The 17,634-nt window shown below is 42.3% G+C and overlaps 1 protein-coding gene across 1 annotated transcript in view; it reads left to right on the top strand.

Annotated features, from left to right (window-relative positions):
• The window catches only part of LOC125021068 (polypeptide N-acetylgalactosaminyltransferase 10-like), a 94,244-nt gene that overhangs the window by 48,245 nt on the left and 28,365 nt on the right, over positions 1-17,634 (top strand). The window contains exons 5-6 of the mRNA XM_047606888.1: positions 10,733-10,918; positions 12,274-12,457. Coding sequence (XP_047462844.1) covers positions 10,762-10,918; positions 12,274-12,457 — 341 coding nt within the window. The 5' untranslated portion in view covers positions 10,733-10,761. The remainder of the gene's footprint in view (positions 1-10,732; positions 10,919-12,273; positions 12,458-17,634) is intronic.

Below are 17,634 nucleotides of genomic sequence, written 5' to 3' on the forward strand. Positions count from 1 at the left end.
TTTCTCCGTTGGGAACTGATTATACTCCTGGCTAGGACCTGCTAGGCCAATCAAATTGGTTGGGCAGGCTGGGTAGTGGAGGATGGCAGAGTAATAGGCAGTTTATACTTCTGGGTTAAGTTGACGCAGAGGCTACGATGACAGCGTAGACTCCTACACAGAGCCTTTGAAGAACCTAGCACCACAACTAATGTGCAACTCCCCAGAAATGTAACTGCTCACAAGAGTTGTGATTGGTCCGCTTGGTAGTAGCGTGTTTCCATTTTAATGTTTCCAGCTGTTTTTCCTTCTCTGCAAATCGATTGTTTTGGATCAATAAAGACGTAACACATGGAGGAAAGGTTAACCGAGGAGGCTTGGAGATACAAACATGTGTTTGCCTTGTGTTCAGGGAAACTTCAGAGAGTTTTAGTCGCCATTGTTGAAAGTGAAGCAGGAAGTAGAAACAAAAATTAACCTGACTGGTAAAAAAAAAAAAAAAAAAAGACAGTGCCGACTAGCAACTACAGCGTCTAGATCCTGCAGTTCTCTAAAAGTGCCTTGAGACTGACATAGTCATACACTGAGCCTGGGGATTTGAATTGGATTATGACCAAATGGCCTTGGTTGGTTGTAGGAGCAGCTAATTGCATTCAGAAGTATTTTTTTGTATTTATCGGTTGAACCACGGCCCACATTGAAATCTAAATGGCCTTAGAAAACCACAAGACATCCAAAAAATGACAGAATCTCCAAAACCGAGAGCACCGCTGGACTTAAAAGCATACAGCTTCACAAAACCAAAGTCAGTGTCTACATGTACCAACTAGAACAATTGAAAATACCACAAACACTGGACCTGGGACCTTGCAAATATAAATACATCAGTATTTATATCTGAAAAAAAAAAAAAAAAAATTGTGCATTTGTCATTGTCCACACATCTGCTTGAGGTTTATACCCACATCTATTTATCCATGAATATGGCTTCAAGTTGGGGGCCATCTCATTCAGAGTCTCATTTAATGGACTCAAACTCTGTTAAAACTAATGTGCACGATCTGCTAATTCTTATGCACGGGCACACATCCTTCTCCTCTCCCTTGTCTGCCTTTATCATCGTTACTATTATTTTAATTTTTTTTCTCTTTTCTTTTCTCAAATTTTCCTTCTCTAATAAAGCAGCGTTTTAACTGGCTGGGACTAAACGTTTTTTTTTTTTTTTTTTTTTTCTTTTATATGAGAGCCCGCTTGAGGCAGTGGAGCATGTTATCGTGTTTTAGCAAGTGTTTATTTTCTTTCCTCCTTTTTAATTGGAGTGTACTTTGGAGATGAGAGGGGTTCTCTGGGGAGGCTGACTTCATTAGCACCTGTAAGTGTCCAGACATGTTGGAGAAAAGGGAGAGATCGAGAGAGAAAGGCGGACTGGGAGAGCTGCCTTTCATAAATGCTTGTCGCAGAGGATTTAGATGCAACGCTGCGAAGCGAGTCGAAAGTCCATCTCCTCGTCTCAGACAAGCTGTTCGCCTCAAATTTCCCCCGGTTTCATAACACAGAGTGAACGCCACTTCAGAGAAAAGACATTTTCATTATATTTTCTCCTTTCCATAAAGTGCTCATTATTATTATTATTATTATTATTATTATTATTATTATCATTATTTTTATTGTTGTTCCCTTTTAAATCAAGAACTAGAGCGGCTCCCCGAGGACAGTCATTAGTAGCCGTAATAGTGGAAATAACGGGCATTCTGCCAGCTTAATGGGGGCGCTGTAAATACCAACGCAGTCATAATGCAAGTTAATCATTAAGCACAATGCAAAGTAGAAGAGGGAGGAACGAGGGGAACCAATGAGCAGTAATAAAGGAAATCGTGGTTTTCAGGCTTCTTATTGCGTTTTAACAGCTTTACCCAAAGAGCAGGGAGGACATATTAGGTGTTTAACAGATGAACAAAAAATGAATCTCTAATGGACGCATTGGGAATGAGTAGACAGTTGGCTGAATGCTCTTGTTCTAATCACAAGGAGACTGGTGTTTTGTTAGTCTGATGCTGTTGGTGTCACACTTACTGTACGAAAGAAGACGGATGAGAGTTTGAATGCTCACTGTCGCGGTGTCCACTTTTACTACAGTCTATCGCTTTGGCGGCTCCTTACCGCTGGACATGTGCAGCACACTGTGGCGACCCCGCTCAGCCAGAGAAAGTACCACCAACTGGTGTGTCAACATCGAGTTATCAGAGGCGTCCGTCCCTCAAAGCGGACACTTCGAGTACAAAAAGACTCTTTTCTGCTAGTCTGTCATATTTCATTTTATTTTAATTATATATATATATATTCCACATGAAAGAAGGACTACATTTGTTCTGCTTTCATCAAAGTTCTATATTCCTGAGTAACTGATGTAGAAAAAACATATTACACAGGGATTTTTTTTTATTTCTAATTGGAGCCACGCTCTGTGACTTAAGACAAGTATTTGTCAAGCATTTGATTATATTTGAAGTGGCTCCAGACAAGACCCCTGATGGGTATTGGACAATCTTCTCCCAAAATGTAGCTGTTTTCCTATAATGCTAAAACGCTTCGGGGAATCCACATAGGCCTCTAAAAAAGTTTGTGGAAAGTGGCAGAGGTTACGCGTAAATGTTTTTATTCAGCAGGCAGGCAGAACAGGTAAAACCCCAAGCTGTTCACAACTTAAATTATTCTGAGCTTCCCTTGTTTGCCCACAGTTCTTTTTCTAATCTCCACCTGCTTTTTAAAATAAATGCCATACCACTTTTCAAGTAAATATTGGTGTTATTTAAAGGGACTTACCCCCTCATGTCTTTGCCAAATGCCATGCTATTTTTTCTATGATCTACCCGATCACTTTAATTGTGATCTGGCACCGTAGAAATGTCTCGTCTTTTGTCATCTATTTATGCTATATTTTGCCTTAAAGTATTGTCAGGGGATGTCAGAGTATAATTAAGACAAGTTTCTCATATTAGTGTAGATGAAACATGACATTAATGTTCAGTTTATACCTGCGCTCAATTTGACACCATAGCAGCCTGTTGAAGGGTTAAATTAAACATATAATAAACGGCTAAATTAGTAGTTTGAAGCTCTTCCTCTGTCTTCCTTCTTTCAGCAGTCATCAAGCTCACCTAGATAGCGATGCAGTAGGAAACCTTAAACTCCCGGGTCCAAGCTGGGAAGCTGCCATCCTGCTCTTGACAATGACTCTCAAGGACTAACAATCCCTGTAGGGATATTTTTACTGCATCCGACAGCTATAGCACGAGAGCCGCCCGACAGGATGAGGTGCTTAGATATACAGTGAACACAACATCCGTGCTGCTGTGTTAACACTGACCAGCAGCGACTGCTTCTGCTGCTGTTCGGCCTTTATGAATGAGTTTGGCCTCTACCTTCCTCTGTCGTATGACTGCTTCCACTTCCACTCTCCTTTAGCCTTCTCTTTTGAAACATTACCGATTCATATTTGTAGATTACTAGCAAATAACTTACCTCATTTGTCTGTTTTTGACCTTCGTGTGTGAGGGATTACCCAAACAACAAGCTGAAAATAAGGACAACTGGACTTGTAGGGTTTCTGCACCTATCAAGGAAGCTTCTGAGTTTTCAAAGACTGGTCTTATATCTTTTGCGACAAGTTAGCATTAAAGTGCCGTTAAGTTCGAAGCTCTAATTGAATATTTTAATGCGTCAATTTTCTTTGCTTGTTGTGAATTGGAAACTGGAAGGAATATGTTCATGGGCCAACACAGACAGTAAAAAAAGGGAGAATTTTTATGTTTATTAATCTAATTCAAAGGCTCCTTTGTGGTCAAAACGAGACATAAATGCCTGTTCAGCTCATCCGTTTTAAGACTAAGCAAACTGTTCACAATGAATGACTGAATGTGACCAAAAGGAAACTGACTGCTGGCACTTAAGATCCTAACTGGCCTGAAATCCAAATGGGTAAACTGAAACCAAGATGCATAACTAGATTTTCTTTTTCCTTTTCTTTTTTTTTTTATTCAGAGGCGCATTACAGCAGAGAGAGTGGGTGTAAAATAATTACACCCAAAATACACTCTGCCCAAACAGTACACAAAAAGAGAGCGCACACCAACACTGGAAACAACTTAATGCACCATCAGCAAATGACTGCAGTCAAAGCAGTAGCAGCTTTCCTGAATAATTCTCACACTTCAAACACGTTCCTCTCCCATGAGGATGAAAGCTGATTGTGAATCTGACTGGATCCGCTGAGCATGAGACACGTTATCAGACAGACCTCAGACCAGCTACCGTAAAGTGTAAATGAACTTGATTAGGGGGGGTAATTGTAATTTGGACCCAGGAGATCTGTTTCCTGGAGCAACTATTTGTGAAACCCTCTAATATTGATGGCTGAGATTAAAAAGATTAAGAATCAACATTTTGCACAGGTAGTGCCCCCTAGTGAACTCTGCGTATTGCGCCTTAATTTCTTTTCTCTTTTTTTTTTGTTTGTTTGGTGGTGATTCAAGTTGCTAGTATTGAATAACGATCACCAACAGCTTGTAAAGTCCTTCCACACAGCTGACGTGTTTAGTCACATGAATTTTTGTCAGTTTTTAATGTAGCTCAGTGCCATTAAAACAGAAAAGAGAGAAGATGCCTGGACGCTACAGGGACGTTGTTTGGGTTAATGTGAATTTTTTAAATAAATAACTACAAAAGATCGTCCCCGCTCTCCCGATACCGACCGGGACAATCCCTAATTTTGCATGTGCAAGCACACACATCTGAAAAGTGTTATTTTTTGGAAACGGAAGACAAAAAATATGCTCAGCCGCGCTGATGGACATGTCAGTGTGGCTGAGCAGCAGTAGCGTGTGTGTCTGCGCTGTGAATGTGTGACGGTGCTTGAAGGCAGAAACGTGAAATTGTCCATCCTCTTGCTTATCAAAACGCCGCTTTCATCATTTTGTGATGTGACGGCGACGTGCACATTTGTAATACATCACTTATCACCGGCTCGGTGGCTATTTAAGCTCTGGGTATTCTGTGTGGCGGGGGAAGACAGAGGGACGTGGGCACTTACAAAAAATTTTTTAAAAAAAAGAAAAAAAAGCTTATATCATCACAGACTTTCCCTCGGTTTCCTTTTCTTTTTTGTGTGTTGCAAAAAGAAGCAAAAAAAAAAAAAGCAGCTTCTGATGTTCCCAGACTGGTGCTCGGCTAAAAAAAGGGAGGATGTGTGATGGAGTTCACAGGAGCAGCGGAATATTTTGGAGGAATAAATTAGCAGCTTGGCTCTTTGGTGCCACGCCAAGATGTCTGGGAAGTAATCCAGCACCTTGGAAAGACCGGATTTGGATGCCATATTGGATTCACTGTAATTTGAGGTTAATTGAATTCAAAACCCCTCTTGCATCAACTAAATCAAGACATAAATATTGAAGTCGAGATTGAGGAACTGCAACGGATGAAATAGTTACCAGCGTTGCGTGTTTCGCACATTTGATTTTTAAGCTAAAATTATCGTGACTTTGCTGTGACGACGTTACCCTGAGCTCGTCTTTGACGCGCTTTAGCGTTGGTATTTTCAAACAGCAATAAGCGGGTTGGTCTTTTGATAAATGGAGGGGTCCTTGGGAGTGACCCGGGCGTCAGTGATGTCCGAGGCTTCGTCGCGTCCCGGTTCTCCCGTTCTAATAACGACTAATGTGTTTGCTGACGTCAGCCTGCTCTCATTCGAGTGATTTATGGCTACGTCAGTTTTCAGTGAATCAGAGAATGCGCATTCCAATTTATTCAGGTCAAATTAACCATTCGCAATTAGACGTGGTAACCTTTCCCGCTCCCTTATCCCGTCTCCGAATGTGCTTTGCATGTGATGCAAATGTTCCCTGTGAAATCTTGTCATTAGGAAGGTGATCAACCCAGTGTAAGAATCAGCCCACGCAGGTCAAAAGATGCTTGAATCAATCTCCTAATAGTTAATAGCTAATGGGCTGATTTATTGCCGTGTTACGGAGGTGAAGATGAGCCTTTTCCTGCGACGGTGACACTGACCCCACGCTGCCCCTCAGCTATTATTCCATTGTCAGAGCCTTGCTGCATACATTAATGGCTCATTATAATATTGAATAAGTAGAGATTAGATAATTAGAAATCCACACTTTTTTTATGTAAAGATTGTCCGAGGCTTCTCTTCATCAAGTTAAAAATTTAAGAAATACCTGTGGTCGTTATTATATATATATATATATATATATATATATATATATAATATTTCAGATCAACCTGTTGATGCAAAAGACACCAACAGTGTGGCAGCCCTAAAAGGCAGCATTATACATTAATGCCATCATCAGAGTTGATTATCAGTTTGGTAAATAATGAATAACCCTTTGGTTTCCCGGGATTGATTTTTATTTTCTTCATCACACACAACAGGAGCTAATGTGAGCCAGAGCACTTCAGACAGGTTGCATCTCAAACGGGGCCCTTCGGGCTTGATCAGGAGAGACCTCTGTGACACTTTGATAGACAGCAGCCCTCACCCTGCTCCTGATTACTGCTCTGCTCTTAATTCGCTTTGCTCTGCTTTAATAACGTCTGATCTGATGTGCTCTTGTCCAAACACTCTGGACGTGCATCGGCTTCGACGTGGAGGGGCTGTCATTTACTCAGTGCCGTTCAAAAAAGAAACCACGGTAGAGAGAGGAAGGAAAGGGTGATTGGATGGATGGACCTGCTGGCTCCAGGTTTGTTGGTTTTGGCTGGTCTCGCCTTGTGTCTTGTGGTCTTTGGTGTCTCAGCTGTCTGTTGGGATCAGGAGTACCTCCCCGGTAGTTGACTGCTGCCAGACAGCATGAGCGGAGAGCGACAAGCTTAATGAGAGCGGTAAGATGAAGAGAGGGAACAAAGAAGGGACAAGAAGTGAGGACAGAATAAATTCAGAAGACAACAACAGAGCTAAAGATGTTCTCTCTGCCATTTAAGCAGCTGCAGGTTATATCATGAAGGCGTCACAAGACTGCAGCCTTTCTTCCATCCTCCTCTGATATTCAAAATCCAATTAGTGGTTGTGTTGGAGGGGGTGTTCTTTGTGACGGCGGGGCCATTTGTACGAACCACTATCAATGAGGAACACTGACAGAGGTAATGTGTTATTAATGTGACGACAGGCCGCCTGTACTCCGCCAGTAATGCTCTATTTTCTGTTCTTTGTTCTTGTTTAAATGTAGATGTAGATACAAAGGAGATGGGCAGTAACATCAGTTAATGGAAACCCATTTTTATTGTTATTTCATTGATAGTCAGCCAAGCTTCTCATCAGACATTTTTCAGTGTCATGACTTCCTTTATGCTCCAGCACGGCTCCTGCTAGCGTACGTCTGTGCACAGTTATGGAAATTGCCCCGCTAATTGTGTTAGCCTCACGCATGTGCCGAAAGTAAGAGATTTCTTTTTCTTGCATGACAGCGCCTGAAAACCTTTACACCCGTGTTTAAAGGCACCGCCCGTGATTAATCACTGAAACAGGCTCGGGAAACCGTGGCACTTTCAGACCTCAAATAGCCATTATTAGGTTGAATTAAAAGATAAAGCTGGCGTTATCTTATCTTGTAATTATGGTGAACAAAAGAAGAGAGGGAAAAAATGCAATTAATTGATCTTGCAACTTACAAGCTGAAAAAAAAAATGTGATACTGATGACAAATATGTGTGAGGGAAGCAGTCCAATTAAAAGTCACCCAGAACTAAACTCTTCTCAGTAGTTAAAATGGAGTTTTTTTAAGGGCTTCTAGTACTCTGCTCTCAAAATAGCTGGTGGCTGTTGGTGAAACTAGTGGAGCGAGATGAACAGGGATGATGTCGGGGCCTTGTGCAGACCATGGCGCCCAGATAAAGGTGTTGCCAGCCAGTGTGATTAAGCCTAAGCAGATTGGCTTTAGAGTGAGGCTTAAAGCTACATTAGATCAGGGTTAGATAAGGATTTTACCTGTCGGATGGCTCGAGAGTTGACTCATTCAACATTAGCACAAGATCTCCACCGGCACACTTTTTTGCAGCATTTCAACCCCTCTGCAACCACCTAGAGGATTAGCAATAACAGATAATACCTTTACTACTGTTCAGCACCGGAGAAGTATCAAAGTTTAGTATAAAACAATTCTGTGAGGCCCCAGGGTCATATACCACATGACTTCCAGTTTGCACTGTGGCCCAGTAACTAATAAAACCATTTAAAAGGCGCCTCATTGTTGATAAACTGAACAGAATAAATATCTCTTGTGGTGATGAGAACAATAAAGGAAGGGGGCCCTGAATTCAGCAGCTTTACTGTTGCTTGTATTTCTCTTCGTGGTTTAATGTTGCTGTAGAAGTAGAAATAGCGTCACTGTTTACTGAAGGATGTTTGAATGTGTGCTAGACTCTCCACAGAGTCACTGTATAGACAGCAGGTATTGATGGAGTTAGACAGTTCTAGGAGACAGATGAATTAAAATGTATTGCTGAGTCATATCTGCCTGGAAGAGGGAACGAGCAATTAAGCATCACATTTTGTGCTTTCCAAATCTGCTTTGTGTTTAGCAAATGAGATAAACAACATATCTGGAATATTCAAGAAACAAAGCTGCAACAGCGGCAGCTGGATTTGTTTGTAGGGTTTCTTGAAGGGTTTGCCACTTGTCCAAGTTCTAAATGGCTGGTGGGGAGTTGGGGTTTTAGTAGGAACATCCCTGGGTCGTGTCGTTCTCATCTGTGATTTGAGGAATCCGTTTTGATCCTCTTTTCCATCCTGAAGGAGATGTACGCCAATAACCACTGATTCCACAAAGACTAATCTCCTGACGTGATTGAGGTTGAAAGTTTTTGGGAGACGGGTGTTCATTCATTTTCTGTAACCGCTTGTCCTCTGGAGGACGTCCCAGCCCTGTCCCATTGGGCAAGAGGTGGGGTACACTCTGGACAGGTCTCCAATCTGTTCAGTTCAATTCAAAATCAGGCCTGAAACCTCCAAAGCAAGCCTGAAGGCGATGGTTGCAAGGAAAAACTCTCTACAACTAAATGCGGTTTTGCAATGGATCAACCTTTACAGAGAAATTCTTGAAATGACGCCAAGGAAAACTGGAGGAAAAAATATTGTTTTGATAAGCTTGGGAGGAAGCCGGACTACCCGCAGAGAACCCACACAGACGCATGGAGAACGTGCAAACACCTCACAGAATCGCCCCAGTTGGCCAGAACCTACTTGCTGTGAAACATCAGTGCAAACCTCCACAGCACTGTGCTGCCAACGGATGTTCAGACTGTTTGTTTGTTGTCAGATTATAACTCAGTCCACTATTCAGAGACACACGTGATGTATGAACAGATTCCTGGGATAGTGGGTGAGTGTCTAGTCGGTGCAGACTCTCGTCATGAGTTTCACATGAGCACAGATGTCCCAATTAAAATCCCAACTCCCCACCTGTGTTCAAGACATTTCACCCAAGTAGCTATTTCAGAAGTTCAAAGGAACCCTACAAATACAGTTGTCTGTGTTTAATCTTGTTTTTTTCCCCGATATACTGTGACTGAGAACCTTCAGACAACCTTAGTCTGGGAGATGAGTGGTATTTCTCCAGTCAAGATGGAGGCAGGTGATGGATGGCATTAGATGCCGCCTCATGACAGATGCATGAACAGTGAGGATGGAAATAGAGAAAGATAACGTTGTATATTGACCTTATACATACTGGGCTTTCATGGTGTTTCTGATGTGTAGAAACACATGTGACAGTAGTCGGCTGGCGAATATGTGTCATTCGTCTACTCCAGTTTTTATTTATTTCCATTGACCTCTCAGAATTGAGCCGAGATGATTTACAGGCTTCATTCAGGGAGGCATTGATTTCTGTGTAAGGCAGCTGTGATGAAAGATTGGAGAAAAATACTGAGCCTTTTCTTTGCTTGACTGATTGATGCTTTCTTTATAGTGGCCCTCTCCTTTTGTATCTCTATATGTCTACTCTTTCTAAAGGATTCCAGTGTATCCGCTGTTTTCAGCACATGAAACTGGCCATTTGGCCCAACGTCTGCCTCTATGTCGAGATTTATGTGTCACTGCAACTGGAGTAAGACATGAAATCCCCCAAGGAGGTACAGCTGTCAAGTACACAACCAATAACTGCTGTTTTTTTAAGCTCTTCCGTGCAATAACTGACAATAAACTGTACTGTTTATTGAACGATTGAGTTCAGTAGTTTCTGTTGAACGTCAAGCTCCAGCAGTGGAGTTTTTGAAGAAGCGCTTTCTTTTGCCAAAGGATTTTATGACTGCTCACGTTGGGAGGGTCTGATTTAATTCCATTTTCAGTCTTCACGGCTGGATTTTTCCTCTTGAGGGTGAGATTCTGTCTAATGACTGCAGTAAAGACATAAAAAAGTCAATGAGTGCAGAAAAATATAAATGAAAGTATATTCTTTCCCAGTATGGGTGAGAGTGTGTTATGATGTAGAGGCCTAAAGGGGAACATTTGAGTGTGGAGCATGTGGCAGCGGCAGATGTCTTGTTTGATAGTCGATGGCTAATGGTTTAGTCCGCTTTTGATCTTTCTTTGCGAGAGCATGTTAGTGAGGGTTTGTCTACAGTAGTGCCCAGCTAATGGCAGCAGTAAGCTCTGAACTACCTTCCTACATGGTCAAGGGCTTTGAAGCCCGTCCCACTTAGATTATATACTGTTTTAACTCATCTCTTGTTGTCTTTTCAGAACACCTCAAGGTGGCGCTGGAGGAGTACATGGTGCGGCTGCCGAAGGTTCGCATCCTGAGGACCAAGAAGAGGGAAGGCCTGATCAGGACCCGTCTGCTCGGAGCTGCCGCCGCTAAGGGGGAAGTCATCACTTTCCTGGACTCCCACTGTGAAGCCAACGTCAACTGGCTGCCTCCGTTGCTGGGTGAGAAAAAGTCTCATATTTAACTTTGAAAGAAACTACCAGGATGAGCACAAGAGGCAAATGTGGAATTTAATGTTTAAGGCTTAACACGCACCTTATATGCCGCCTTATGCTTACGAGTTTGTGTAGGAGGTATATGGGTGAAGGTGAAGTACATACATATTAAAGATGTTGCTGTGGATCTGTTATTCCATTCTAAATGGATTAGCCCTCACGACATTTACTCATCCATCGCACTGTCAAACAGAAAAGATTTTGAGAGGACGTTTTCCTCAGAATTGTCTTTTTTCCCAGCAAGATTCCAGATCAAGATGCTCACTTGTATGTCAAAAGATATTGTGGAATCCTCAGCAAACCTGTTGATAAATCTGGACTTCAGTAGGACATGAGGAAATTTAGAGTAGGAATGTATGAAGACAATACTTGTCATCGAATCCAAACCCCAAACTCTATGTCTATGGGTCCATGCAATGGCTGAATCAACCCTGCACCTAAGTCATAACCTCACAGGACAATTTTAGTTTAGATTCTACCTTTCTTATTCATGTGGCTGTTTGTGCTTGGAAGTCTAATTTCCAAGAAAGCAATGTCTGGTCTAGGTAGGTCCTTAAATGTCTGATTAACATCCAACACAAAAGTTTTCCCAGCAGAACATTGAATTGTCACAAGACGGTCAATGTTATTTACTTCTCCCGTCGGTGGTCATAATGTTGTGGCTGATAAGTATCCATACAATATCACACACATTGATTTAATACAAAAAAGAGCTGCCAGGGCTCATCACCTGTTGTATATTGTGTGTATGCGACAGTTTGTTCGTTTCCATGTGAGGGTGTGTGCTTCCAGCATCTTCACCCAGTTCATTTCCAAAGGACAAAAGGGATTTTTTTTTTCATTTCATTTGACAGAACTAATATATAAATGGTTTCCAGATTATTATTTTTTTAAATCCTCCTCTTATTCAGAGTTTAATCTTCTCTAATTCCAGGTATTCCACCACTTTGTTCATTAGATGACAGAGTGTGTTGGTGCGGTTTTCTGTTTCCAGTTGATTAAAACCGAGCGTGTGTCCGTAACACACCGCGACGCCCGTAAAATAGATCCTCCGTCACCAATCAGTCACATCGTTCCCGTCAGTAAATTATATCTCAGCTCCTGGAGTATATGGGATGGTTAACGGAGCAAAAATATCATTCTGCTGCATAAATACCTTTAGATCTGCTCGGCTCCCAGACATCTGCTGTCTGTGAAGAGGAGGTGTGTGTAGGCATTTCTTGGCTACAGAAGGTCACAAAGCTTGACAACCAGTTCTCCGCACCATCTGTTGTCATTAACTGTCTCCGTGTGTCTCTCAGACCGAATCGCCCAGAACAGGAAGACCATCGTGTGTCCGATGATCGACGTCATCGACCACGACAACTTCGGCTACGAGACGCAGGCGGGCGACGCCATGCGAGGGGCGTTCGACTGGGAGATGTACTACAAACGGATCCCCATCCCGTCAGAGCTGCAGAAGGACGACCCCAGCGAGCCCTTTGAGTGAGTTATTTTTGACCCGTCCGACTTTTGGCTGCGGGGAATTTTGTCCTGATTTGTCTGATTGTGGAAGGAGTGAATACATCTGCGGCATAAGCAGCCACAGTTGGAGTCGAAACCTTTCATCGGGGTGTGTTAGCCCCGCGCGGTAGAATGATTTACTCAGGACCTTTTAAACCTGATTATTCACCGAAGGCCTTTGTCAGCACTGCTCGGTCACACATTCGCATCCGGCTGTTATAAATCGCAATCACTGCAAGGAATACATCCATGTTAAGCTATTAAATCTGAAACCTTTTGCAGCTTCACACTAAGCTAAGCATTTTTTTTAAAAAATGACTCACATTTGTTCATTTTTAATGATGATTTAGGCAGCATTTAGGCAAAACTGATAAGTTTTCTAAAGCATAAAATATGTTTGTTAACGTAAATTGGAAAGTTCCATATTTGCAGACATGTGATGATGATTATTTATATTTATTTATAAGGTCTGTCGATCTATCTATGAATAAAAATAGGACACACTTTGCTGTTTGTGAGGCCAGAAAGCTCACATACTTCCATTTGTGGATCTTGACGAATTAGTTTGGCATCCAGACACAGAAAAATGTTGCCCGAGGCTTCTTGGGTGTCCTGGGAAATACAGTAGGTAACAGCGGGCGGGGCGGCCACGCCGCAGACAGACATGAAGCCGAGGAAAAAAACGAGCTGCAGAACAGTCTGAATCAATCCTCATTTCGTGAATTAGTCTGTTCTTCTTGCCCAATGAAATGACCTTCATCAGTGCAAATCCAATTTGTGTCGCAAAGATTTTCATTTTCATTCTGATTGACATTGACGCAGCGGAGAATGAGGCATGGTGGGACGGCAGAATCCATCGTAGAGGTGTGTGTGTGTGCGCCCTCGGGCACTGGTGTATGATTTTATCCCTCTTCTCCCACGTCTCTCGCGGCCTCTATTGTCAGTGCCATCGCCTCTCTCTTCCTTGATTTCTGCCTGTCTCGCTCCCTCTCTCTCCTTATCGCCCTCCTCTGGGCTTCAATGTTTCATTTAGCAATAAGCTCAGGCCTCGACTCTCTCCTCAAGGTCAGTAAGCTGAAATGGAGAATATCAACTTGAGCATTTCTAAGTGAATCTAAATTGTGAGTTGGAATATTCATGGACCATTGAGTTGAGTCTTTTCTCCTCCAGCAGACAGCAGCTTGACAAGGACCCAGAGACCAAACAGTGAAACCTCCCCCCAGAATAGTCTGTTGTAATCAGAAAATGTTGAGTTTTAATATTGAGCCATTTACAGTAGGGGTTCGTAGAGACCAGTAAACCAGTTGGTTTGTTGACTTCACTGCTGTGCCTTTAAGCACCACGTCTTCCAGTCACTGTTCACATGAAAAAAGTTTCCATTACAGTTATATTTCTCAAATTTAATAATGTACAATTGCTCTTTGTACGTGTTTCCATTAAAAAACTGTTTTATGAATGACCTTTAATCTCTTAAAGTCTCGTCTCGCGATATCCCATAATTCTCTTAACTTCCTGTCATGCCGGACCACGTAAAAGTGTTTTAGCGATATTCAAGATCAGATATAAGAAAGAACATATATGAACCAGACATAGACATAAGAGTAAAAATAAAATAAAACAATCTAAAATAAAATAAGAATGAGTTAGTAAAGAAGTATAAAAACATGCACAGACCAATATACAGTCCAATTTACATGAGCTATACAAACATTTATACACAGACATTTTATCCGAAGTGTCTCAGTGTGAGGTTAGATAAAGTGTCCTAATATAAGGTTAGCTAAAGTGTCTTGTATGCAGATGTGCAGCAGACAATGCAATCAAGTAGTTGAGAGGTTTTGCGCATTTCTAGGGGTAATGTAAACGCAGCAAGTAACAGCATGGACGCCTCAGAGAAGACGGATGAGGAGCCCAGTGGGTTGTAGCAGCAAACTAACAGCGGTTCATCAAGTGTGTGGAAATACTTCACTAAAGATGAAGCCCATACTACTGTGACATGTCGGTCCAGAAATACAACAAAAGTACTACTGCAATGCATACTCATATCATCAGGCGTCCTTCAACGCTAGCAGAGCAACAGCCCAAATCCTCCGGACAGCAGTCAGTGAACAACTTCACCAAAAGTCCTGCGGTAACAGAGAGATGCACATCAATAATTTGGTGAATTTCATTGTCAGAGTTATTAGACCTTTAGCTGCAGTACATGGAGAAGGTTTTGGAGAAGTACCCGCCTACACTATCCCATCTCTGTGGGGTAACATTAAACGCTGTCGATGGTGCTGAGTTGCTGCCTGTTTAATAATAATAATAATGATAATAAAAATGCATTGGTTTTATATTGCGCTTTTCCATTGTTAGATGCTCAAAGCGCTTACAATTGTATGCATTATTCATTCGCTCACAAAGTCACACCCTGGTGGTGGTACACTGGGGCACGCTGGCGGAAATGTGGCTGCCAATGTGCGCCTACTGCCTCTCCAACCACCACTCACGCAATCATACACCAGGGAGCATACACCTGGGGGCAAGGTGGGTTAAGTGTCTTGCCCAAGGATACAGATAGACAGTTATTGGATGACCGCTCTACCTCCTGAGCTACTGCTGCCCTGTTTTTATACAGGCTATACATATCTACAGCGCACAGTCTGTAGCACATGAGCTGTCTGTTCTCAGTATGTGTTTTCAGTTCAAGAATATAGATTTCACTGTTGCAAAGCATTACTTTCTGCTGTGTTTGTATTAGTGACGTCATCAGAGACCAGTCAGTGTCTGACTTTAAAACATCTGAACATGTGCAGCCCCCAGCTTGCAGATGATGAACCCAGTATTTTGATCATGCTGTTGGGGTTTTCTTCTTGTTTTTTTTTGAACTGTTGAGGTCAGTTTGGTCAGTGCTGGTCAATATTAATCAGAACAGAGCTGAAAGTAGAAGTCTGCAGTTGTGCAGTAGAAATCCAATTTGCCACCGTGTTTCCAATGGGATTTTCGTCTTTGGAAAGAAATTTGATTTAATGTCAAAATGCTTTAGACTGGCAACCATTCAGCTGCACAATCTCGCTCCCACCTTTGAAAGATTACAGGAATAAATGCTTCTGAAACTTTGCTTTGCCATATTTGTGGCCACCATTGTTCAGGTTGAAGGCTCAGCTTGTACTTCACAGTGTGTGTGAACAGGTAATCAAAGGGAGTCCGTATGGGGTCCTGGTACTAACAGATGGCCTGGGGCTGTAGATTTTCTGTGTATGTGTGTTTGCATGTCCTGTAGCACAGTGGTGACATCTGTAAACAAAGCAAGAAGAAGGATCGGAATCCAGTTTAGAGCCTGTCAGAAACAGTTAGGCTTGTCATAGTGTCTGGGTAGATGTGGATGTAAACTGTCAAATAAATATAACTGTTATAACATTAAATTTATTTGAATACATTCTGTGAAAACTGTATTTCGCCTAAACATGGTTCCTGTATGGCAACCACATAAAATGGTTGCTAAGCAACACAGGAGTGGCAGCATGAGCTGTGACTTTGGGTCAGCTCATTATCATTTTAAATGAAGTGTTGTGCAGCTACAGGTGTTTTTGTCTTTTCACGAGTAGCTGTTTGCCAGTAAAGGAAATTAGCACCATTATTGTTTTTTGTTGTGGTCTATTGTTTCTTCAGTAAGCAAATGTTGCTAGAGCAGTTATAATATAACTAATATAAACTCAGTAGAAAGCAATGCTTTGTAGACTATCAATGTAATTTATATTGTTGACCTGATACATATGCTGAGAACAGACAGCTCATGTGCTACATACCGTGAGATAAATATATGTATAGCCTGTATAAAAACAGGCTGCAACTCAGCACCATCAGTAGCATTTAATAGTACTCCACAGTTGTGAGATTTGATAGTGTAGCCGTGTTTTTCTCTGAAACCTTCTCCGTGTTCTGCAGCTCAAGGTCTAATAACTTTGACACTGGAATTCACCGTAAAATTGTTGATGTGTAGCCTCCTTCTCTCTGTTACCGAGAGGCGTTTTGTGAAGTTGTTAATTGACTGCTGATGATTCACTAGTCTGTACAATCCCTGACATTTACCAGACATCCATATGTATCATGAATTACTAGCCAGACTCTATTCTTACCAGAATCAAAATGGATTAATTTATTCTCTTTTGCCAGTTATCCTCTTGAAAGGGTCAAGGTGATCCCAGCTATCAGTGGGCGAGAGGCTGGGCACCCGGGTCAGGTTGTCAGTTTATCACAGACATGCTCACCTTTGGCCCAGTTAATCACCACTACAACCTGAAATTTCTCTTTGTGGGAGAATGTGGGAGACCAAGGGAACATGCAAACTCTGCACTGAAAGCAGACCCAGAGGCCTCTTGCAGTGAGGCCGCAGTCCCAACCACTACAACACTGTGCTGCTCTTAAGACGTGGGAGGAACTGGACGATCAGTGTGTCGCAGCAGCTGTGATGCAAAGAAAAAGTGCCTCTGCACTCCAGTGGACAGAACCTACAACCAATCCAAGCCACTTTGTTGTAAACAAATCAACTCCTCAGTACTCAGGTGGTGTGCAAGACCAAGAACATCGCTGATACTTCTGTGTCACGACATGAAGCCCTCCCCAAACAACTTCGTAATTGTCCCCACGGGACCAACTCCACACCGTCTTTCCCCCACACAAATTATGTGGTTCAGTTTGTTTCGAGGCTAATGAGTCATTAGAATGACAGACGACAGTCTTCAGTAAAACTGAACATAACAAATCAAGGAGTTTTTTTTTATTTATTTGCTGTTGAAAAATAAATTGAATCAACCAAACTGTCAGAAATACTACACGAGAGTCCTAAGTACAACACTCGTAATTTCAGCAAAAAATGACATCGTTGCAGAATGACTTTCAGTGCAGCTGCTTAGGGCTAAAATAGGTTCTTCCTCAGTGTAGCCTATCATGTCCGTGGTTGTCGGCCTGCTAAATTAATCTTGTTCTCGTAGTTAAGTGATCCTCACATTCACCGGCTTGTGCGATGCCAACGCTGTCTTCTCCGGGGGCCATTGTGCGCCGCTGCACACGACTCCAGGGAGGTGAAATGTGTTTGTGTTCTCTCCCTCCGGTGAACAAGGGCTCCGAAATCTCCACCCCACCAATCAGCGGCCGCACGCTGTCTGTGCTCCCTG

This window comes from Mugil cephalus, chromosome 15, assembly GCF_022458985.1.
Source record: "Mugil cephalus isolate CIBA_MC_2020 chromosome 15, CIBA_Mcephalus_1.1, whole genome shotgun sequence".
NCBI classification, from domain to species: Eukaryota; Metazoa; Chordata; class Actinopteri; order Mugiliformes; family Mugilidae; genus Mugil; species Mugil cephalus.